General features: G+C 41.0%; 1 protein-coding gene across 1 annotated transcript in view; it reads right to left on the reverse strand.

The window, feature by feature from the left end:
* Positions 1 to 26,651, reverse strand: part of hydin (HYDIN axonemal central pair apparatus protein) — a 105,240-nt gene that overhangs the window by 62,092 nt on the left and 16,497 nt on the right. Inside the window, exons 7-19 of the mRNA XM_087797813.1 lie at positions 25,309 to 25,508; positions 25,067 to 25,191; positions 11,961 to 12,156; positions 11,709 to 11,877; positions 9,113 to 9,212; positions 7,102 to 7,220; positions 6,818 to 7,041; positions 4,790 to 4,857; positions 4,437 to 4,678; positions 4,253 to 4,353; positions 1,874 to 2,009; positions 861 to 1,025; positions 641 to 793 (exon numbers count right to left, since the gene is read on the reverse strand). Coding sequence (XP_087653939.1) covers positions 641 to 793; positions 861 to 1,025; positions 1,874 to 2,009; positions 4,253 to 4,353; positions 4,437 to 4,678; positions 4,790 to 4,857; positions 6,818 to 7,041; positions 7,102 to 7,220; positions 9,113 to 9,212; positions 11,709 to 11,877; positions 11,961 to 12,156; positions 25,067 to 25,191; positions 25,309 to 25,508 — 1,998 coding nt within the window. The remainder of the gene's footprint in view (positions 1 to 640; positions 794 to 860; positions 1,026 to 1,873; positions 2,010 to 4,252; positions 4,354 to 4,436; positions 4,679 to 4,789; positions 4,858 to 6,817; positions 7,042 to 7,101; positions 7,221 to 9,112; positions 9,213 to 11,708; positions 11,878 to 11,960; positions 12,157 to 25,066; positions 25,192 to 25,308; positions 25,509 to 26,651) is intronic.

A 26,651-nucleotide genomic window follows, 5' to 3' on the forward strand; every position in this document is an offset into this window, starting at 1 on the left:
TATATACTTGTTACTACAGTATCACAACACCAGAGTCAAGTACTCACCAATACTACACATATATACTTGTTACTACACTATCACAACACCAGAGTCAAGTACTCGCCAATACTACACATATATACTTGTTACTACACTATCACAACACCAGAGTCAAGTACTCGCCAATACTACACATATATATTTGATACTACACTATCACAACACCAGAGTCAAGTACTGGACAATACTACACATATATACTTGTTACTACACGATCACAACACCAGAGTCAAGTACTCGCCAATACTACACATATATACTTGTTACTACACTATCACAACACCAGAGTCAAGTACTCGCCAATACTACACATATATACTTGTTACTACACTATCACAACACCAGAGTCAAGTACTGGACAATACTACACATATATACTTGTTACTACAGTATCAATATATATCGAATCGTTTACCCTGTATCGTTATACTCGTCGTATCAACATATTCTTGTCAATATTTCATTCTCACTCATGGTCTCTTTGAAAATGTGACGCCTCTTCTAAGAAAGACTGACTCGGCACATTTGAAAACCTACGTAAGATCCAAAGAAACTCTAGAACCGTGGAAGCTTCAAAAGAAAAAGGTTTCATCTTCACCATCTTCGCTGTGAACCGAGCAGGAATCGGCGACTGGTTGAACATCCGAATCGTCCTGGTGACGTCCGTCAGAACCGGGATCCTGCCAAAGTCCATCTGTCGGCTCTGGATGTAGACCAGAGGACCCTGGCCGATGCAGATGAACTTGACCTCCTGGAGCAGAAGGGACGGTTAGCAGAGCAGGCGTGGAGACGCTCGAGCGGTTCTTCCGGTGACGGACCAACGGAGGCTGAAGGCTGCCGAAGACGGCGATGTGGAGCGTGTGCTGAAGCTTCCCGACAGCCTTGGCCAGCATCAGCACCGGAAGCTCTTCGAAACTGTGAGGCCCGATCAGGCCTCTGGGCAGGGAACTCCCGACAACCAGTGACGGGTTCTGTTCGAAGTCCTGCAGGGAATTAATTATATTGATGAACTGTGACCTCATCCGTCCACTGACGTCTTCATTAGCCTGATCTTTTATTGCAGCTGGAAACATGGAAGGTTATGGGAATGAACTGGTGGAGCAAGTATGGAAGTATATCAGTGACGTCACAATATTGAAGGCTTGGATTTTACGCTTTAAATTTTGAAATTATTTGTTTTATTGAAATGTTGTTATTTTTGTTTGCGTTTATATTTTATTTTTTGAAATAATTAAAATCATATAATACGTTCTATAATAAAAAAGGTTAAAAAACATTTGATTAAATACTTGAATTTCACTAATTCCAATATAAATTATTTTAATTTAATTATTTAAATTTGATTTTCTTTTAATTTGCAACCTTTTAAATTCAATATAACAATGTTGGTATAATAGTACGCTAATAAGCTACATGATTGTTTTATATTGAATTTAAAAGACAAAACAATTAAATGAGATTATTTTTTTAATAGTCGGAATAAAAATACCAAACTCTATGTGTAAAAAAAGTATAACAGAAATATTCAAAAATGAAAATGAATTAAAATCATCCTTTCATTATAGAAATGATTCAAAGAAAAAACATTTCAAGTTTCAACATTTGAAATTTTAAAATAATCACCAACATCTTGTTGACTTAAAGAGTCAAACAAATATTTACTTGCCAACATCATTAATGTATATTTAATAAATCTGAACAAGTTACTATTTTAGATACTTAAGAGTAACGGTGAGAGATGCTGGTGAAGAAGAGAGTGCAGTCAGGGTGGAGCAGGTGTGACGGCGTCATGGTATTCTTGTCATCAACATCTCTACAGCTAAAGCCAGACCTGGTCCAGGACGCCGTAGCAGGCGGGCAGAGCGCTGTTGTTGATCAGTCGCACTTGTTTCTTGTACGGATGGTTGAGGAAACATCTCTGCATGTCCAGGACTGGAGGCTCCACGATGATCTCCGGGACGACACACCTGTGGAGAAGCTCGTGAATGAACCAGCGCTGACTCGTGATTAATGAAGGCCGCCGGGACCGAACCAGCTCGTTGACCTTCATCGACCTGGTTGTGATTGACACCTGGTGGCATTGTTATGCTAATTATCTCTGAATATTCAACTCCTTCGCTGCCGTTTGTTGTCACCAGAACAGAAGCTCAATAGACTTTGAATCATCTCAGGGAGCACATCGATCAACCATAACATTATGACCGTCTGACTGATGCTTCATTGAAGTCAAACACTTGTTTAGCACAACTATACATTGTTAATATCTTTAGAGGATAAACTTTATACAAAACACGACTGTGAGTAACAACACGACTGTGAGTGTGTAACAACACGACTGTGAGTGTGTAACAACACGACTGTGAGTGTGTAACAACATGACTGTGAGTGTGTAACAACACGACTGTGAGTGTGTAACAACACGACTGTGAGTGTGTAACAACATGACTGTGAGTGTGTAACAACACGACTGTGAGTGTGTAACAACACGACTGTGAGTGTGTAACAACACGACTGTGAGTGTGTAACAACATGATTGTGAGTGTGTAACAACATGACTGTGAGTGTGTAACAAACTGACTGAGTGTGTAACAACATTACTGTGAGTGTGTAACAACACGACTGTGAGTGTGTTACAACATGACTGTGAGTGTGTAACAACACGACTGTGAGTGTGTAACAACATGACTGTGAGTGTGTAACAACATGACTGTGAGTGTGTAACAACACGACTGTGAGTGTGTAACAACATGACTGTGAGTGTGTAACAACATGACTGTGAGTGTGTAACAACACGACTGTGAGTGTGTAACAACATGACTGTGAGTGTGTAACAACATGACTGTGAGTGTGTAACAACATGACTGTGAGTGTGTAACAACACGACTGTGAGTGTGTAACAACATGACTGTGAGTGTGTAACAACATGACTGTGAGTGTGTAACAACATGACTGTGAGTGTGTAACAACACGACTGTGAGTGTGTAACAACATGACTGTGAGTGTGTAACAACACGACTGTGAGTGTGTAACAACATGACTGTGAGTGTGTAACAACATGACTGTGAGTGTGTAACAACACGACTGTGAGTGTGTAACAACACGACTGTGAGTGTGTAACAACATGATTGTGAGTGTGTAACAACATGACTGTGAGTGTGTAACAAACTGACTGAGTGTGTAACAACATTACTGTGAGTGTGTAACAACACGACTGTGAGTGTGTTACAACATGACTGTGAGTGTGTAACAACACGACTGTGAGTGTGTAACAACATGACTGTGAGTGTGTAACAACACGACTGTGAGTGTGTAACAACATGACTGTGAGTGTGTAACAACATGACTGTGAGTGTGTAACAACACGACTGTGAGTGTGTAACAACATGACTGTGAGTGTGTAACAACATGACTGTGAGTGTGTAACAACATGACTGTGAGTGTGTAACAACACGACTGTGAGTGTGTAACAACACGACTGTGAGTGTGTAACAACATGACTGTGAGTGTGTAACAACATGACTGTGAGTGTGTAACAACACGACTGTGAGTGTGTAACAACATGACTGTGAGTGTGTAACAACACGACTGTGAGTGTGTAACAACACGACTGTGAGTGTGTAACAACATGACTGTGAGTGTGTAACAACATGACTGTGAGTGTGTAACAACACGACTGTGAGTGTGTAACAACACGACTGTGAGTGTGTAACAACACGACTGTGAGTGTGTAACAACACGACTGTGAGTGTGTAACAACATGACTGTGAGTGTGTAACAACATGACTGTGAGTGTGTAACAACATGACTGTGAGTGTGTAACAACATGACTGTGAGTGTGTAACAACACGACTGTAAGGAACTTTGATGATGGACTTGTTGTCGAGTCAGTGTCAGTGTGTGTAGCTGCTGTGGTAGAACTTGAAACATTCCTGAACTGAAACTAAACTCATTTATTGATGATGGTTTTCAAACTCAAACTCAAACATGTGAAACTAACGCACTCACTTTCTACTTCCAAAATCACTGATGTTCAACAAAACTCTTTCTCCCACTCCCCCTCAGTGAACTCATCGCAGATCCTTACTGTCATCAATCACCAGCTATTCTTCTTTTAGACACAGTATTATTTAGTTTAATCATCAAGGTGTTTTATGAGATCCATCTCCTGACTCATGTGTAGTAAAAAGGTTTTAAGGGTCATCTGTCTGACCTTGCATTGATGGGCAGAGCCATGACCTCCTCCCCGACCCCGTCCACGTCGACCGCCAGAGCCAGTCGGTACTTCTTGACGGTGTTGGAACACAGAGTCACCTGAGAAAAAGGTGGTCAAATCAGACCTGGCTAGTCTAGTCAAGACTAGTCAAAGACTTCCTCCTGAGGGCCCGGCGACCCACCTTGATGGGGAGGTCCGACATGGCTCGAAGGGTTCCGTCAGCAGGACTGACGCTGAACTCTACGGGACTGGCGTAACGATCCGGGACCGAGTTTCCCTGCCAGTTGTTCCGGCAGAGATCCGACAACTGCTTGGCGCTGTTGACGCTGGGCGAGCCCATCCCGTCGCCCAGGACGCGCAGGGCAAAGGTCATCGGCACATACGACGTGTTGAAGAGGGTGCAGATGGCGGTTTGTGGGAAACCTGTTGTGGGATTTGACGGTGACATACATGGACAATCTTTTTCTTTTTCAACTACAATACATTTTTTTAAATATCTCATAGGTTAGATAAAAGGTCAAAGGTCAGACTCACCAAACGCTACGTCTCCAAAATTGAGCTCCGACACGTTGAAGTGAAAGGTCGGGCCGATGACACAACCCCTGACACATGAAAGGTCAAAGTTAATGCAGGAAATTGGCTTCTGCCAACGAACTTCTTCGAAATGAATACAAACGTTTGAACTCAAGTCAGACAGAGAAAATAAAAGACTGACAGACAGACAAACAAATATTCAGACAGACAGACAGACAAAGATAAAGAAAGACAGACAAAGATAAAGAAAGACAGACAAAGATAAAGAAAGACAGACAAAGATAAAGAAAGACAGACAAAGATTAAGAAAGACAGACAAAGATAAAGAAAGACAGACAAAGATTAAGAAAGACAGACAAAGATAAAGAAAGACAGACAAAGATTAAGAAAGACAGACAAAAATTAAGACAGACAGACAAAGATAAAGAAAGACAGACAAAGATTAAGAAAGACAGACAGACAGACAAAGATAAAGAAAGACAGACAAAGATTAAGAAAGACAGACAAAGATAAAGAAAGACGGACAAAGATTAAGAAAGACAGACAAAGATAAAGAAAGACAGACAAAGATTAAGAAAGACAGACAAAGATTAAGACAGACAGACAGACAGACAGACAAAGATAAAGAAAGACAGACTAAGATTAAGAAAGACAGACAAAGATAAAGAAAGACGGACAAAGATTAAGAAAGACAGACAAAGATTAAGACAGACAGACAGACAGACAAAGATAAAGAAAGACAGACAAAGATAAAGAAAGACGGACAAAGATTAAGAAAGACAGACAAAGATTAAGACAGACAGACAGACAGACAAAGATAAAGAAAGACAGACAAAGATTAAGAAAGACAGACAAAGATAAAGAAAGACAGACAAAGATTAAGAAAGACAGACAAAGATTAAGACAGACAGACAGACAGACAGACAGACAGACAAAGATAAAGAAAGACAGACAAAGATTAAGACAGAGAGACAGACAGACAAAGATAAAGAAAGACAGACAAAGATTAAGAAAGACAGACAAAGATAAAGAAAGACAGACAAAGATAAAGAAAGACAGACAAAGATTAAGAAAGACAGACAAAGATTAAGACAGACAGACAAAGATTAAGAAAGACAGACAAAGATTAAGAAAGACAGACAGACAGACAAAGATAAAGAAAGACAGACAAAGATAAAGAAAGACAGACAAAGATAACGAAAGACAGACAAAGATTAAGAAAGACAGACAAAGATTAAGAAAGACAGACAGACAGACAAAGATAAAGAAAGACAGACAAAGATAAAGAAAGACAGACAAAGATAACGAAAGACAGACAAAGATTAAGAAAGACAGACAGACAGACAAAGATAAAGAAAGACAGACAAAGATAAAGAAAGACAGACAAAGATAACGAAAGACAGACAAAGATTAAGAAAGACAGACAAAGATTAACAGACCGGCGGACAAACATTCAGACAGACGGACAGAAAGACAAAAATTAAGACAGAGAGACAGACAGACAAACAGACGGGAAAAATTAAGACAGAGAGACAGGCAAAGACGAAAAAAGAAAGGAAAGATGAAGGCAAAAATGTAGACTGACAGACAGACAGACAGACAGACAGACAGACATAATGTTTCCTGGAGAGTCTCAGAGAACAGTGTAGGGGTCAGAGAACATATGTGTTTTTTAACAGCACTGAATAGATTAAAAAAAGAATAGATCAATGTATTATTATTAATGTTTTTGTTGCAATTAAACTTCCGGCCACTAGGTGGACGCAGTTACCAGTCCTCAGTGCTAGCTTAGCTAGTGGCTAACAGGGATAATTTCTCGTTTCAATATTTTGATATATTTCAATGACATAACACTGAATGTTGTCAAATACATCCATCGTTCATGTTACGGGGTGCTCAAGATAAAACATGAAAGACGTTCATACAGACAGACAAAAATGTAGACAGACAGACAGACGGACGGACAGACAGACAGTCAGACAGACAGACTAAATGTTTCCTGGAGAGTGTCACACAATCCAAGTTCACCTGAAAGTCAAGGTGCGCTGCTCAGGCTGTCCTCTGACAGTGAGCAGCAGATCTTCGGAGAAAGTTCCCAGGACGCTGCTGTGGAAGGTGACCTGCACAATCTGGCAGGCTCCCGGGATCACGACGCCCTGCTCGGGGCTGAAGGAGAAACATCGTCCGAAGGTGGAGTCGGGGCTGGACAGCTTGAAGGGAGCATCAATCAGGCCCTTGTTGGACAGGATGACCTGCAGGGGGAGCAGCCTCGTGTCACGTCTGGATCGGGACTTTGTGACCGAAGGTCTCACCTCGTAGGAGTCGTTGTCGTTTTGGAAAACGTTCTTCATGTTCATGAAGTGATAGTTGAGCTCCAGTCTGGGGCCCAGACCCTGACCCTTGATGGTGAGAGGGACCCGACACTCCTTGCCTTGGTGTGGAAGCAAACAGTGAAGTTATTTAAAGCGTCACGGAGAACAGTGTAGGGATCATAGGAAATAATGTTTTTTTAACAGCACTAAATACATTCAAAAACAATAAATCAATGTATTATTATTCATGTTTTTGTTGCAATTAAACTTCTGGCCACTAGGTGGACGCAGTTATCAGCGAATCTGAATCCAATCAAAAACCTTTATTGCCAGTGTTGTTAACACAACATGGGAATTTGTTGTGGTGGCAGTAGAGAATAAGACATGGAATCCCGCAAGATCCCGGTGATGACTGAGGACGAGAGGATACAGTGACTCCAGCAGCTTTTAAAGCTGATGTTTGGACATATTTTGGTTTGAAAACAAATGAAATCAGTTACGACTTCGTCAAGAGTCATGTGGTCTGTAAATACTACAACACCAGAGTCAAGTACTCGACAATACTACACATATATCCTTGTTACTACACTATCACTGTATATTGTATTGTTGACCCTGTATTGTTGTACGCATCGTATCGTCAAGCTTTTTGACAATAGTTGTGTGTTTAAGAATAAAAAAAGCTGATGAATTTCTTCCTACAAAATAAAACATGGACATCCAGCTTAAGGCAACCTACGACCTTTTAACCATGAGCACTCTTGTCTCCTTTCACAGTCCAAATTGTCTGTAGGTGTTAGTGTGTATGAATGGTTGTGTGTCTGTGGGGGCGTCCCCCGATCCTGAGGAGGGAACCATCGGTGGATACGAATGAATGAAGGAGGAACATGTTGTAATCACTTACGTTATGTTTTATGTACATTTTGTGGTCAAAAGTCAAGGTGAGCCCCAAACAATTGATGAGGAAGTGACGGTATAGGTAAGGAATGTTTTAAGTCGGGGTGTTTGAAACCAAAATATGTCCAAACATCAGCTTTAAAAGCTGCTGGAGTCACTGTATCCTCTCGTCCTCAGTAATCGTAGGGATCCCGAAGGATTTCATGATTGTTCCTTTAGTTGCTGATGATATAATGCCATCTAGTGGGCAGAAGTTTAATTGCAAAACAAACATTTAGAAATGCTGTGACAATACTTCATGGTAAATGGATTTTATATATTTTTTAAAAACAAATACCATAAAAGCTGTGATTAAAGTAAAATATGCCCAAAAAAATTCAAATAAAAAAGAAAGAAATCAATACAGATCTGAATATCGATACAGTAGAGTGAAAAAAAAAATCATGCTATTTAGGTGTATGATGTTTTCTGACATTACCTGTGAGTCATGGCTTATATGACTCAACTTGCGAATCCCGCTGCAGCAGAAAAAAAATCGAACTCTTGTGATCAAGTTTTATATCTGTTGTGACAAAGGTGTCCACCAGAGGGAGCTCATAACTGATCATGTTTATATTTTGATAAAAAACTCAATACACAAATTATTGAATATATAAACCATACAAGAACTATAATAAAAATAAAATATGATTTGAAAGACAACATTTGTTATTGTCCTCAGAGACGGGAGTCCCTTCATCCTCCAGTGTCAGAGAAGGACACAGGAGGTGAACTATTAAGACATCGCTGACACAGGAATATATTGTGATATATGTTAAGGTGGATCGGACGTCCGCGCAGATGTCTGGTCACCCGACGCTTGAGAAAACATGGAAATGAATGTAAATCTGACCTCCGGCTCAGAAAGTGAAGGCTGCACGCAAATATATCAACATGCTTTAACTACATCTGAGGGGAGACGAATGTTTCAGGTGCACCATTGTCAAATAGGGAAATGAGATCAAGCCTCCGAGGAGATCCAGACGGATTCACCGGGCGGTTGTCTCGCCTCTCACAGAAGCTTTCAGCTAATGATATATATACAGTATATTTATATATATATGGACACAATCACCTGTGATGTCACAGTAGATGGTTCTCTGGTAGAGTTTGGATTCGTCCGGTTTGAAGACGATGTTGAAGACGGTGGTCGTGTTGGGCCAGATGTCGCCCTCCTGAGTTGGGCGAAAAAAAATACATCCCTTATGTAACAGGGCGGTTGGTTAACGTGCTGATCTTTACTAACACGACGCATTGAGAAAACAGTCTATGTTTTACCCTCGTAAAAAATGTCTCAGTTTGATATTAGAAATTATATATTTTTATTTCATCGTAGATTTAAACAATTAACATTCTAATCTTCAACATATACAAAGTGTTACGGGGTGCTTCAGTTTCCCATCACTGCAGCTAGCGCTGCTAGCCACTAGCTAAGCTAGCGCCATTAGCCAAGCTAGCACTGTTAACCACTAGCTAAACTAGCACTTTTAGCCACTAGCTAAACTAGCATTGTTAGCCACTAGCTAAGCTAGCACTGTTAGCCACTAGCTAAACTAGCATTGTGAGCCACTAGCTAAGCTAGCACTGTTAACCACTAGCTAAGCTAGCACGGTTAACCACTAGCTAAGCTAGCACTGTTAACCACTAGCTAAGCTAGCGAGTATAGCATTGAGTGTCAAATGTCCTTCACTTGACATTCCAGTGTAAAACAAACTTCATTGTAACACTTTCTATCATGTGTTAGTTCACTTCACCACTATCTCACTACCAACAAAATTAACCTCATCAAACTGCTGGAGACCTTGGCTCCTGCAAGACTTAGACTCATTTGTGATGTGACTTAAAGAAACAGTGTGCTTGTAAGAGAACATGGAAGTGTTACGGGTAAAAATGCAGGACGAACGAAAATTATGATTTTTTTAATAGAAGAAATTAGACTTTATTTAATTTTTATTATTTTATATATATATATATTTTTTTTTAAAACATAAAGTTTAGTATAAAGAATATTATTTTAATCAAATATTTTGATTTGAAAATAAGAATTTAATTAATAATTAATAATTCCTGTTGTTGTTTTAATGACTCAAGTATGTGTTTTAAACTAAAAGATAATTTGTATATAGTTGTATTTTTCAAAGATTCCAGAATATAATTTTTTATTTTAATTATAATTAATAATGCGTCGTCACCGCGTCACCTGCAGACTTCTGCAAGTCACCCTCCACGATCGTCTGAACCCATTTTGCACCTGTCACACCTGCGCCTCTTTCCAGGGACTGACTCCAGCCGAACAGACTCTGACAGAACCCCCCAAATGCAAGATGTCAGAGCGGGTCAGGCTACCTTGGCCCCTCTGGGTGGAAGGGACCGGAGCCTGCAACCTTCATGTCGCCGAGAAGTCTCCTCGGATTTATGAGACAGCGAGTGACTGTCGCTCTAAGTCTGGGTGACAGAAACGCTCCCAGGTTTTAATGGATTTGTGGGAAATCCTGCAAGAGTTTTGCTCTTCGTTGACTCGAGGTGGACTGAAGGAAAAAAGTGATTATTCCCTAAGATTTGCCACAGAACAGGAAAATTAGGCACTTTTTTGGTGATTTCCTTTGAGCTTTAAACTTTGTGTGACATTTATTTAATTTTTACAATTAAAAATGTTTCATTTTGACATTTTCCACACATTCATCCCATGTTTGCACTGAACAACTTTTGCATTATTTGTATATTTATTCTATTCTCTAGATACTTTGTGCACAAAATGCAAATTCCAAAAGAAGTAAGAACAGACGGAGAAGATGTGTTGTATATTGTAAATATATGATGACTATAGAGGTTTATGATTCTGATCAGCGATGTACTAGTAGTGATAATGTGAGTAAGAAAATATCGATATACGTACATTTTTTGTTTCTTTTTTTTCTTTCATGATACCCTGGATATATGAATATACTTTATTTTTTTGTTTTGAACTGAAATTTTATTTCTATCATATTTCATTTATATATATTTTGTATAATATTGAAAAATATATATAGTTTGTTAATTTCTGTGTTGCAATTAAACTCCTGGCCGCTAGATGGCAGCAGTCATCACGTCCTCCAGAGCTAAAGTAACTATAAAATCCTGCAAGATCTTCTCAATGAGGACGAGAGGATACAGTGGACGCTGATGTTTGGACATATTTTGGTTTGAAAACAAATGAAAGCAGTTACGACTTTGTCAAGAGTCATGTGGTCTGTAAATACTACAACACCAGAGTCAAGTACTGGACAATACTACACATATATACTTGTTACTACACTATCACAACACCAGAGTCAAGTACTGGACAATACTACACATATATAATTGTTACTACACTATCACAACACCAGAGTCAATTACTGGACAATACTACACATATATACTTGTTACTACACTGTCACAACACCAGAGTCAAGTACTGGACAATACTACACATATATACTTGTTACTACACTATCACAACACCAGAGTCAATTACTGGACAATACTACACATATATACTTGTTACTACACTGTCACAACACCAGAGTCAAGTACTGGACAATACTACACATATATAATTGTTACTGTACTCAACAATACTACACATATACTTGTTAATATACAGTATCACTGTATATTGTACTGTTCTCTGTATATAGTGAACTCACAGCTGGCTCCATGCAGATACACCTGTGCGACAGCGCCAGCAGATGATCGTTCTCATGGTGACTTCTGCTTTCTATGGTGGCGCTGGAAAGCAGGGGGACCCCGGTGCCCTCCGTGTGGATGGACTGAAGATGCTTCTTGTTCTCCGCCTCTCTGAGCAACACAAGGTCCCTGGGAGAAAAACAGCATCATCAAATGTGAGAAGAAACCAGACGTGAGAGGAGGTGACACGAGAGGAACACTTCAGGAGATACCTGGCCTTGTCTTCTTCCTGTTGACTGGCCCATGTGGTCCAGTGGTAGGTGATGGGGATGCTGCTGCTGTTGTGCAGCGACACCTTGTAAGTGGTGCACAGGGAGATGTAGGTCTTCTCCAGGAGAGCAGAGTCGGGCTCCAGGTGGATGTCCAGCTCCTCGCACGTCCCATACAGACTGATGAACACGTCCTCGCCTGAGGAGCAGAAGAATCATCACAGAAGGTTGAGCCGGGCCAGACAACATTTGTGTGACCCTGACAACATACAGAGACTGACAAAAAAACAACAACTAAAGAAAGTGTTTTTAAAGGTATATGTGGTAGTTTTGACTCAATGCTTTAATTGTCATCATTAAAAGTTACAGTTTTTTGAAGCATTTTCATGTAACTTATGATTGAAAAGTTTAATTTCTTCTATAAAAGTCCTCATTTGTGTCATTGTCCTGTTAAAAACTCACTGTTTCTTTAAGTCACAGATGAGTCAAAGTCTTGCAGGAGCCAAGGTCTCCAGCAGTTTGATGAGGTTGATTTTGATGGTAGTGAGATAGTGGTGAAGTGAACTAACACATGATAGAAAGTGTTACAATGAAGTTTGTTTTACACTGGACTGTCAAGTGAAGGACATTTGACACTCAATGCTATACTTGCTAGCTTAGCTAGTGGCTAACAGGGCTAGCTTAGCTAGTGGCTACCAGAGCTAGCTTAGCTAGTGGCTAACAGGGCTAGCTTAGCTAGTGGCTAACAATGCTAGCTTAGTTAGTCGCTAACAGGGCTAGCTTAGCTAGTGGCTAACAGTGCTAGCTGCAGTGAGGTGAAATGTAGCACCCTGTAACACGTTGTATCTTTTGTGTGTGTTGAAGATTAGAATGTTAATCTACGATGAAATAAGAAAATATTATTTCTCATATCAATTTTTTAATATATTTTTATGACATAACACTGAGTTGTCAAATACACCCATCGTTTATCTTACGGGGTGTTCAAGATAAAACATGAAAAACGTTCATATCTAAGGTTTAAAACAGGTCTTCAGGTCAATTTATTCAAAATAATAATAAATAATCGTCTTGCCAAGAGCCTAATAAAAGCAACAACACTAATGCAGTTTGATGCTCGATCAGTCGTCTCCAGTGTTTCTGAGAGTTTGTCCTTCTGAGAGGACGACTCTCTGACTAACACTGCAAGTCAAGGGCAGAGAGAAAAGTTTCTCTTGAGGGAAGATCTCTTCAGCCTCTGCAGATTAAACGGCTCCACAAACACCCCTATAATCGCGGCGGTTCAGCCTTGATCAGGTTCAAACTGTGATTTTGCTCGACTAAAGACGCCAAGAGACAGCGGAGACACAGTGTCCCCGACTGGCTCACGGGCTCAAAGAACCGTTTGGGCCCCGAACAACATTCCCAGGGAAGGAAAAAGAGCAACAATAACCAGCAGGAGATGCAAAACTCTGTCTCGAAAAAAAAGCCACCAGCAGATGCAAAGCTCCAGTTGGTTTGTTTATATTCAAATGTGATAGACGGGCGGATTATCTAGCAAAGCATTATGGGAGGTAAGCTGAGGTGTGCTCGCACAAGCACAAAAGATTGACGGTTGATGTATTAACTATCAGATTTTCAGTGGAGAATCTTCTTTTTTTACCATTTAAGGGAGAAAAAAACAATGTTTTTTCAAGTAGTCTGATGATGGAATCTTCAGATAGAAATGTGGCCTCTTTATAATTGACTTGAACTCTGAGGTCTGCCCAGAATCTTTTTCTAAACACCCCTTGAAAGGGGGCACTAACTTTGGACTGTGTATTTCTAACCCCAGTGTCAAACCGACCGGTACTTGGATCTCTATACTTGGGTTCCCAGATTCCCACACCAGATCCATCAACCATGACACACAATGGAGCGAGAATATCATAGTATTGGACAGATTTTCATGGTGCAGGAAAACTTTGTGCGTCATCGAGTCTGGCACTTTAACTCCCCATGCTGTTCCCTTTATCCCTGGAATACTTGGAAAGGCCTACTTAGCTTTCAACCACATATTTAAGGCAAACAATGTAGAAAACGACATTATTAGTTTTAAGATGAAACGTAAAAATCCCAGTCACCAGTTGAAGTTCAGTGAACATATTTACACATAACATATAGCATTGATGCTAATCAATAACAAGGGTGTGTCACAAATCGCACACTTATGCACATTTTTTGAGTGCACAAGTGTGTCCCGATAAGGAGTGTGCAAAAAAGTAGTGCCCAATGAGCACTCAATGGCGCACTGAAATGGACAGAAAATTGAGTGTGGGACACTTTCCACCCTTAATGGCCGCCATCTTAGTGATGCTAAACGGATGCTACGTCACTGATGACACGTCGGGGCAGATACTGGCTTAAATGTCTCGAGAAAACACCTATTTTAACAAAAAACAACAATAATAACACAATGAAACACAACTTAATAACTTGTTTCGATAGGCCAAAAAGTGTCCGTGATAGAGTTCCAGCGGCTGGTAGCAATCAGTGTTAAAAACTAAGCAAGAAAAACATGTTAATTTAAAAATATAGAAGAAGAAAATGTTAAGCGCAGCGACCCACTTTAAACTTCTCATAAATCCACTTTTGGGCAACACACACGTGTTCATTGGTATTACTTACACCACAGAGCAAACATAATTAGTCGGGTGTGATGATGCATTTAGTCTTTCTGTTATATCAACAATCGACGAGTAACTTAAATTGTCGTTTATTTGGCCAAAATCAAAGTGTATGGGAAAAACAAGATCACTGTCAATTAATTTAGAATTTTCCAAAAAATCTAAAATAATTCATATTGGAAGGAATCTGGAGAACATTGGTATATTATTTATCTGAGAAAACAAGTCAAATTTGAGTGTCTCTTATGTACTGAGGGGCTGGTTGGTGGTGAGATTCCTCGTGATATACCTTGATTTTTATGCTTACATTAAAATAAAGTGTGTATAAAATCAAATAAATTGATTTAGCTACAAGATCCTGGAGATGACTCAGGACGAGAGGATACAGTGACTCCAGCAGCTTTTAAAGCTGATTTTTGGACATATTTTGGTTTGAAAACAAATGAAAGCAGTTACAACTTCATCAAGAGTCATGTGGTCTGTAAATACTACAACACCAGAGTCAAGTACTGGACAATACTACACATATATACTTGTTACTACACTATCCCAACACCAGAGTCAAGTACTGGACAATACTACACATATATACTTGTTACTACACTATCCCAACACCAGAGTCAAGTACTGGACAATACTACACATATATCCTTGTTACTACAGTATCACAACACCAGAGTCAAGTACTGGACAATACTACACATATATCCTTGTTACTACAGTATCACAACACCAGAGTCAAGTACTGGACAATACTACACATATATCCTTGTTACTACAGTATCACAACACCAGAGTCAAGTACTGGACAATACTACACATATATCCTTGTTACTACAGTATCACAACACCAGAGTCAAGTACTGGACAATACTACACATATATCCTTGTTACTACAGTATCACAACACCAGAGTCAAGTACTGGACAATACTACACATATATCCTTGTTACTACAGTATCACAACACCAGAGTCAAGTACTGGACAATACTACACATATATCCTTGTTACTACAGTATCACAACACCAGAGTCAAGTACTGGACAATACTACACATATATCCTTGTTACTACACTATCACTTTATATTGAATTGTATATAGGACATGTTCAAGGCGCCGCAGAAGACTTGAGAGCAGGATTCGTATGATCATCAGTCGGGAGCAAATCCTCATCTAAAGCTTCATTAAAGCTCCGGTGATGGTGGAGCGACATGATGAAGAACAGAAATGATCTTCCATCGTGGAGATGCCATGACAGCTGTCGACAGACAGGGTGAGCTGCAGCTTTCATCATCGCCGTCCTCTCTCCCCCTACCGCAGTGGCAACATCCCATAATTTCACTTTGTACACAGCTCGCCCCTCAGGTACCTTTGATTACAGCACCAAACAGCCAATCGTGGCGGGCGTGTGTGCGCACGTGTGGCGTGTGTGAGTCCACAAACCAGGGCGTGTGCGTTCGTGCGGCTGCTCTGGAGTCAGCAGATGCTCGGCCGCCCCTGAAGACTCGTCCATCTTCCCATCTGCACTGCAACAGTGACAGGAGAGAGGCAGGAGGGCTGCAGCATCACGGGCCGATCCCTCTTAAGACCCCCATACAAGTGCAGGCTTCTCGCTGACGACGGGAATAGAAGCAGTGTTCGCTCACCACGTGATGTTTGATTTACATAAGAGCTCCTGACAAAACTCAGAGAGTACTAGAGTATCTGAGAGTCGACGGTTGAAATCCCGCGGGGAATTATCCGATGACGATTTAATTAATTCATAAAAGCGTTACTTTAAGCGAGTGGCTAAGAGTGCTAGCTGTTCTGTTACGAACACACGGTTCCTTTAAGTCACATCACAGATGAGTTGAAGCCTCGCAGGAGCCAAGGTCTCCAGCAGTTTGATGAGGTTGATTTTGTTGGTAGTGAGATAGTGGTGAAGTGAACTAACACATGATAGAAAGTGTTACAATGAAGTTTGTTTTACACTGGAATGTCAAGAGAAGGACATTTGACACTCAATGCTATACTTGCTAGAATAGCTCGCTAAAATGTGGTCTGTAAATACTACAACACCAGAGTCAAGTAATGGACAATACTACACATATAAACTTGTTACTACACTATCACAACACCAGAGTCAAGTACTGGACAATACTACACATATATACTTGTAACTACACTATTACAACACCAGAATCAAGTACTCGACAATACTACACATATATACTTGTTACTACACTATCACAACACATGAGTCAAGTATTGGACAATACTACAAATGTATACTTGTTACTACAGTATCACAACACCAGAATCAAGTACTCGACAATACTACACATATATACTTGTTACTACAGTATCACAACACAAGAGTCAAGTACTGGACAATACTACAAATGTATACTTGTTACTACAGTATCACAACACAAGAGTCAAGTACTGGACAATACTACAAATGTATACTTGTTACTACACTATCACAACACAAGAGTCAAGTACTGGACACTACTACAAATGTATACTTGTTACTACAGTATCACAACACCAGAGTCAAGTACTGGACAATACTACACATATGTCATTGTTACTACACTATCCAGCACCAGAATCAAGTACTCGACAATACTACACATATATACTTGTTACCACAGTATCACAAAATATTTCAATATACTGTAATGTTGCCCCTGTATCGTGATATGTATTGTTTCACCAGATTTTTGAAAAATACACAGCCATAGTTTGAGGACTGTAGGGGGGAGGGAATCGTGGCCAGTTTCCTATATTTGATTTAATTTCGATTCATCTCAGTGTCTAAATTGAGATAGAATGAAGGCTCTTGAATAATAAAATGTCTTAACCATATTATGATGTAGTAAAAAACATTTCTCCTCACTGTAAACATCAGTTCAACTTCATACATGCTCTGCCCTCTAGGCAGCCACCATGGGTTGCCTTTGGAGGCAACTCGTGATGACCTGTAGTGGTAAGAGTACACATTTCTAGAACGATGGTTACAACTGTTTTATCTGCAAAAAACTATATTAATCAGTGTTTAACATTTGAATGAAATTGATACTTAATTGTTTAAAACTAGTCGATTAATTCAGCGAGGCCTCGCAAGATGTGCTACCAGTTACTTTTTTAATTGCATATATTGTTATCTCTGTATATTTTAAGTTGCCTCTTGTGCTTTTATTACTGGATTTTCCTTTCTTGCTTCTTCAGTCACGACAAAAACATTCAAAAAGGAATTCTCTGATCCAGTCAAATATCCTGCATTATTTAACTGTCATTCTTCTGCCAGATATAAAGAGCAGGAAAGATGCGATCAGACGTAGAAACGTACAATATGATTGTAAATACTCGCCACCGTAACTATAGACCATCATCGCGCAGCCGTGTGAGGTCAGTGTTTCCATTCTTTCGCCGCGTCAGGCCGTTTTCAGCCGCTGACCCGAAACATACATGATGGCGTAGAAGACTGGAGGAAAGCGTTGAATTAAAAATGATCATCTTTCGTCGAGCTGTAAGTGGTGTTCAGACCGGCCCGCTATATAAAATCTTAATGTCCCAGAATGCAACTGCTGCCGTTTCCTCGGCGAAGCGGCCTGTGTACCGAATCACAGAACACCTGAGTTCAAATCGGATTTATTGATGTGTGATTCTTCAGCAGGTGGATCCTTGTCTACTCGTCAACCTTTGACCTCAGCCTGTCATAGATCTCATCACTTGATTGACAGACAGGGCAGCCAATTAGAAGACATGAAAATATCAGCGACATCAAAATATTGAATATCAAACAAACAATTTCTATATTAAAAAGCTTTTGTTTTAAATTTGTTTTCATTGACATAAAAAATAGGTTATTTAGAGTTTTATATTCACTTGCAAACAATAACATTTTTTAAATTCAATTACACAAAATGATTTAACTTAAAAATCTATGAATTTAATCATTTTAAATATAAAAAATGTAATATGAATGTAATGTATTATTCATAAATTATTGGAATTTGAAAGATAAACAAAACTATGTGTAAAAAAAGAAGTAATAATTCAATATAAACATTTTGGAAAAATAGTGGCAACATTTTAATATTTCATTTATTATTTTTGAGTTTGATATTTGTATTCCAATAATTGAAAATAAATGTTCTATATTAAATATGTTTAAATTCCATTTTTATTAATAATTGTTTTAAATAGTGTCATTTTACCTTCAGTATAAAAATGTAATGTAATGCATTATAGGATGTATTAAAATTCAATTTTCTTTGTCCAAAAAGACACTTAAAAACCTCCAAATCCCTCCACACTGCTCATCTATAACCTCCCCTTATAGACGCAACATGAGAAAGTGTTCTGAAAAACTTACACAAGTGTGTATTTTAAGATTGTTTTTAGCAGAATATTTAAATCTAGTGTAAATCCTAGTGTTTCAGTTCATGTTCCAGGATTCACTCTGATAACCTGAGAGCTACAATGTAGACTTATTTCATATTCTTCTGAACAATTCCTCCTGTCGAGGCTTCGATGAGGACATTTAAAAGTTAAAATATGGAAAACAATGTTTCTTCGTCACCGAGTGACACAATATCACTCATTCGATCAAGCAGTTGTTTTAATTGACAGCCGGCGTTGGACGTCAGAGTGAAGTCAGATCAGGACGAGAGCATAGTTGTCACAGTGTTCAGTAGTGACTCGTGTGGTTATAAAAACTCTCCGTCAAGAAGGAAACGGCGAGCAGAAACAAAAGGGAGGAAGTCGAGCGGCTCGCGTCCGGCGTTGCGTAATCGTAAACGAGCGTTTTTTCTCAAGGTGACTTTGTGGATCCGCTGAAGAGTTTCTGATAACAGGACGACTGCAGCGTCAGCACACACTGTTTAGCTCTCCGTCTCTCACTCGTCTTCACTCTCCTTATCTGCCTCCATCCATATCTCTGCCTCTCCGCTGCACACACACACACACACGCACGCACACACACACACACGCTCGCTCGCACAGCGTGCATGTGTAATGAGAATGAACCCAAGTCCATTTTTCCTCACAGAACACAGACGCACCACTGTATCCAGCTCCCTAGGAATTCTCAACTCAGATGACTTTAAGGAAGCCTTGAAGCTGGAGGAGCTCATTTTAGATTTGGGGGAGGCTTTGATGTGTGGGGGGTTCGGGTCAGAAAACCAGGCTGATTAGGACTTGATTGAAGTCCGTCCTGTCAGATAATTAACGAACAGCATATTGTGTTTAACGTGCTTTTAAAGCCTGAAGAGAAACATGTTCCTTTTCTATCGTTATATAACGCGTTATATTATATACGTGCAGAATAGATTCATATTCCACTTCAAAGGCTCCCGCTGTGATCCTAACACATTTATTTGGACGTTAAATGATATGATATCTGCTGCTGGAAACTCACTGGAACCATTAGAGAGTTCCAGCGAGGGTTCGGTCACGTATGCACGGACACATGGACGACGTAGATACGATCCAGACGGTAACAGGAGGAGTACCATCGAGCTGTGAATACAATCTGCCACAGCTATTATAGGTAATACCCCACCGCGCTTTCAGCTGCGCTCCCTCAGGACGCTATAGATTCTGCTCTCATTACTCTCACTTCCTGAGTCGCTGCAGAGAAACGACTGCTCGCCTCACAACCGTCGCTCAGCCCTGACTTGAAACCTGCGAAACCACCTCCTACTGTCCAGGTGTGACTCCATGAACCTGCCAGGCATGAGTCACTCAGACTGTTGACCGGGTTTGACTTCGTAAGATATTTTAAGTAATGTATTATTATTATTATTATTATGTTTTTCCAATGCAGTGCATCTGAGTTGTTAGCTTGTCATTTTAACTAACTTTCTTCTTTCAGGATCAATTGACTCACAATGTTTTCCAACCACGATAAACCAACTACCATCACGTGGACTATAAGGCATTAATGAACTGATCTATTTTCAAATCACTAAATTATAAAGTACATCTAGTTCGGTGCAGCGTCGTAGTGTCTCGTTGAAGCATCGCAAAGTGATATAACAATGCCTTGCAAAGTAATACTATGCAGCCTCGCAGAGTAATATTACAGAGCCTCACAGCTAAAACTACAGAGCCTCGCAAATAATAATATTATGGAACCTCATGGAGTAATACTACAAAGCCTTTTGGAGTAATATTATGGAACCTTTGCTGAGTAACTATGGAGCCTTCACTGAGTAATACTACGAAGCACCACAGATTAATATTACAGAGCCTTTGTTAAGTAATACTATGAAGCCTTACGGAGTAATATTACGGAGCCTGGTGGTGTTAAACTAAAACGCCTTTTGGAGTAATATTATGGAACCTTTGCTGAGTAACTATGGAGCCTTCACTATGTAACACTACGGAGTACCACAGATTATATTACAGAGCCGTTGTTAAGTAATACTATGGAGCCTTACGGAGTAATATTACGGAGCCTGGTGGAGTGAAACTAAAACGCCTTTTGGAGTAATATTATGGAACCTTTTCTGAGTAACTATGGAGCCTTCACTGAGTAATACTACGGAGTACCACATATTATATTACAGAGCCTTTGTTAAGTAATACTATGGAGCCTTGCGGAGTCATATAACGAAGCCTTGCCCAGTATTACTATGGAGCCTCATGGAGTAATATCATAGTTCTTTGCTTGGTAATACTACGGAGCATCGCGGCATCACGGACGTTTGCTTAGTAATAATACAAAGCCTAGTGTAGTATTACTGTGATCACAGAGTAATATTACGGCGCCTCACAAAGTAAAAAATCTGGAGGCTCGCAGAGTAATAGTACGTAGCTCTATTACTAGTATTGACAAGTAATACTATGGTGAGCCAAGGTGCGGTTTTGAGGTTTACCAACATTTGAAATATACATATATGACTCACAAAGTATCTATGAAACTATAAGCAGCTCCGATTATTAATATTCTCTGCATTTTGTGTTTCCATCCATACTATAATTATGTTTCTTTGTGTATTATTTCCTGGGTGTGGCGCTATAATCATGGTAAAGCAATGTTTCCAAGTCTCATGATGTAAAAATATAGTTTATTTTAATAGTTTTTCGGTGCGAGTTATTAATTCAATAAATGCATTTTCTTTCACAATTACATCCTTGTGTGTGTTTGTTCATCAGTTGATAAAAACTAAAGATATCAACTTATTACTCCTTCTCACAGATTTTTACGATCTTGTTTACTGCGACGTTTATGGTGTTCTTTCAGCTACACCCCATTAAATACTGCTGATTATGCAAACCCTTCCGCGTTTGTGAATCTGCCGATATGATGTTTGTCATCGTTGTGTGTCGGAGCGTCACGGATGTAATGAGAAATATTAAGCGCGACAGTTTGTACTTCAGAGCTCATTATGGGCTGGTGCAAACGACATCCGTTGATGTTCTTAGAGAAAACAAAGTCTTCAACCGAGCGCCGGGAATTCAACAAAAACACTTTTGATCATTTGTTCTGTCAAATACTTTCACTGATCTTCCTCCTGCCAGAGGTTTCTTTAGACACGTCCAAGCATCTCTACCTGGAGAGCGTCGAGGCGGCGCATTCAAAGATTCTACAGTCCTGGTTGGATCCAAGAGAAGAGATGTTTGTGTGCTGCAGTGTTGCTGCTGTGGAGATGAAGACGTGATGTTGTTTAAACCTTCTATCGGCTAATATTCTTCTACAAGAGCATCTTCTCTCTGTCATGTGAACAGGCTCATGTTGACAAGTGGCTCGAGTTAAGACAGAAATATGCAAGTTCGGGGCTCAGGGTTTAAGGGTCAGGATAAATGGTTTCCTCAATGCTGAGAAATACAGATACTTATCCATCATGACATACCAACAGGGAGGCGAATGATTGGCCAAAAATGTATTTTGCAGCAGGACAACGAGCCCAAGCATTCAGCCAATGTCATTAAGAAATATATTCAGCGTAAAGAAGAAGATCCAGAAGTTGTCCTGGATGTTGATGGATGTTCTCAGTGTTATCTTGATCTTTTAAGTATATATTTTATTATATTGTTATATTGAGTATTGTTTGGATTGTTTAAGCGCTTTGTGACCCTGGTCTAGAAAAGCGCTCTATAAATGTAAAATCCTTACTTACTTACTTACAGAGCCCTGATCTAAACATCATGGAGTCTGGGATCACATGATGAGACAGAAGGATTTGATCAACATCTACAGAAGATCTTTGGTTAGTTCTCCATGATGTTTGGAACAACCTACCGGCTGAGTTCCTTCAAAAACTGTGTGCAAGTGAACATAGAAGAATTGATGCTGTTTTGAAGGCTAAGGGTGGTCACACCAAGGATTGACGTGAAACACCACCGACGCGATATATATATATATATAATTGATATCTACCTACCTACCTATCTACCTACCTACCTATCTACCTACCTACCTACCTACCTACCTACCTACCTACCTACCTATCTACCTACCTACCTACCTACCTACCTACCTACCTACCTACCTACCTACCTACCTACCTACCTACCTACCTACCTACCTACCTACCTACCTACCTACCTACCTACCTACCTACCTACCTACCTACCTACCTACCTACCTACCTACCTACCTACCTACCTACCTACCTACCTACCTACCTACCTATCTACCAATCTACCTACCTACCTACCTACCTATCTATCTATCTACCTACCTACCTACCTACCTATCTACCTACCTACCTATCTACCTACCTACCTACCTATCTACCTACCTACCTACCTATCTACCTACCTACCTACCTACCTATCTACCTACCTACCTACCTACCTACCTACCTACCTACCTACCTATCTACCTACCTATCTACCTACCTACCTATCTATCTATCTATCTACCTACCTACCTACCTACCTACCTATCTACCTACCTACCTACCTATCTACCTACCTACCTACCTACCTATCTACCTACCTACCTACCTACCTACCTACCTACCTACCTATCTACCTACCTATCTACCTACCCATCTACCTACCTACCTACCTATCTACCTACCTACCTACCTACCTACCTACCTACCTACCTACCTATCTACCTACCTACCTATCTACCTACCTATCTACCTACCTATCTACCTACCTACCTACCTATCTACCTACCTATCTACCTACCTACCTACCTACCTACCTACCTACCTACCTACCTACCTACCTACCTACCTACCTATCTACCTACCTACCTATCTACCTACCTACCTACCTATCTACCTACCTATCTACCTATCTACCTACCTATCTACCTATCTACCTATCTACCTACCTATCTACCTACCTATCTACCTACCTACCTACCTACCTACCTACCTATCTACCTACCTACCTACCTACCTACCTATCTACCTACCTACCTATCTACCTATCTACCTACCTATCTACCTATCTACCTACCTATCTACCTATCTACCTACCTACCTACCTACCTACCTATCTACCTACCTACCTACCTATCTACCTACCTACCTACCTACCTACCTACCTACCTACCTACCTACCTACCTACCTACCTACCTACCTACCTATCTATCTATCTATCAAGGCTGCCCGATATGACAAAAAAAAATATTGATATCACGATGTTGGCAGTGCGATATGCATATCAAAAACATGTGCGATAATTTATCATTTTTTATTGTATAAATAAAGCCTTTCTTAAATCCGCACTTCAACCAATCAGTGTCACGTTCTGTAAAGTTGTCAATTTGTACTTCTATGTCTCGTTGTTGTTTACGTCGCCGTCTGTTTGTGAACTGTGCGGCGCAGCTTGCTAGGATCGGTTGCTATGTCTTGCTGGCGCGTTGACTTAGCTCAGTTTATACACAGAAGTAATACTAACTTGTGATCTAGTCAAACACTAGTGATCCAGTCACTCATCTCTTTCATCCCCCTTTGCTAAAACTATTCATCTCGTCTCAGTTGTTTTCTTATAACATTACAGAACTTCCAAACAAGTGTCCGTCTTCGCCGTATGCTAATGAGCTAAGTTGTTAGCGTCAGGTCATCTATAAACTGTTATGTGTGCGTGTACTTTGCACTTTTGCACGTTGTAATCTCTATGCAGTTTGCTCTTTTTATTTGCACTTTGTTCTTGCTTTTATGAAACTTCTGTACCTTCTATTGTCCACTGTGAACTGGAAATCGAATTTCCCGAAGGAGATCTCCAGAGGGATTAACACAGTCAATCTAAACAAAAGAAGTAAAGATTTCCCAGATGGTGTCCTGACAAATCCAACGGAGCTCTTAAGATTTCATGGGATCAGCCAAAAACCTGCCCCCTGCTTTCCGTGATAGTCCTTTGACGGATTTTCTTTACGAAGAAATATGCGTCGCAGCGACTTTTGGTGTGAGCGCGGGGTTAAAGGTTAAAGGTCAGCAACAATCCATATGAGGCACGCTTGGATGGAGCCGACAGCGAGCAGGTGGAAAAAACTCTTCTTACCGGTGTGATAGTGAAGCTTCAGGTCATGTCGATGGTCTCCTGGGTTCATGGGGGTGTAGTCAACGGTCACCTGCATGCTCTCGCCAACATCAAGCGTGCCGGTGGTGGGCGACACGGAGAAGGGTCTGGAAGAAAGAGGCGCACATTACACACTTCCTGTTCACTTCTTGTCCACGACATACAGATGAGCTGCTTTTCGTCCAAAAAAAGATGGTCAAAAATGACACCAAGTCTTCGCTCACCTCTGGGTTTCTAGTATGAACATGGCTCTGCTGTTCCCGATGTTCCGGACCAGCTGCGTCCTCTGAGTGGTGGACTTGACCGGACACGTGGGTAGATGGAGCTCGTCGCGGAAGTCCAGGATGGCCCTCGGACCGATCGCCCTGATGGGGATCTCAAACTTCTCCCGCTCCGTGGCAAAGATCAGCTTGTGCTGGTAGTCCTGCGAGGGCATGAGCGTCAGTCACGACAACATCGCACACGTCAGTCACGACAACGTCGCACGCGTCAGTCACGACAACATCGCACACGTCAGTCACGACAACGTCGCACACGTCAGTCACGACAACGTCGCACGCGTCAGTCACGACAACATCGCACGCGTCAGTCACGACAACATCGCACGCGTCAGTCACGACAACGTCGCACGCGTCAGTCACGACAACGTCGCACGCGTCAGTCACGACAACGTCGCACGCGTCAGTCACGACAACGTCGCACACGTCAGTCACGACAACATCGCACGCGTCAGTCACGACAACATCGCACACGTCAGTCACGACAACGTCGCACGAGTCAGTCACGACAACGTCGCACAAGTCAGTCACGACAACGTCGCACGCGTCAGTCACGACAACATCGCACGCGTCAGTCACGACAACATCGCACGCGTCAGTCACGGCAATGTCGCACACGTCTGTCAAGACAACATCGCACACGTCAGTCAAGACAACATCGCACGCGTCAGTCACGACAACATCGCACGCGTCAGTCACGACAACATCGCACGCGTCAGTCACGACAACATCGCACACGTCAGTCACGACAACATCGCACGCGTCAGTCACGACAACGTCGCACACGTCAGTCACGACAACGTCGCACACGTCAGTCACGACAACATCGCACACGTCAGTCACGACAACATCGCACAAGTCAGTCACGACAACGTCGCACGCGTCAGTCACGACAACATCGCACGCGTCAGTCACGACAACATCGCACGCGTCAGTCACGGCAATGTCGCACACGTCTGTCAAGACAACATCGCACACGTCAGTCAAGACAACATCGCACACGTCAGTCACGACAACATCGCACACGTCAGTCACGACAACATCGCACACGTCAGTCACGACAACATCGCACGCTTCAGTCACGACAACATCGCACACGTCAGTCACGACAACATCGCACGCGTCAGTCACGACAACATCGCACACGTCAGTCACGACAACATCGCACGCGTCAGTCACGACAACATCGCACGCGTCAGTCACGACAACATCGCACACGTCAGTCACGACAACATCGCACGCGTCAGTCACGACAACATCACACGCGTCAGTCACGACAACATCGCACG

This window comes from Callionymus lyra, chromosome 8, assembly GCF_982586985.1.
Source record: "Callionymus lyra chromosome 8, fCalLyr1.hap1.1, whole genome shotgun sequence".
Lineage (NCBI taxonomy): Eukaryota > Metazoa > Chordata > Actinopteri > Syngnathiformes > Callionymidae > Callionymus > Callionymus lyra.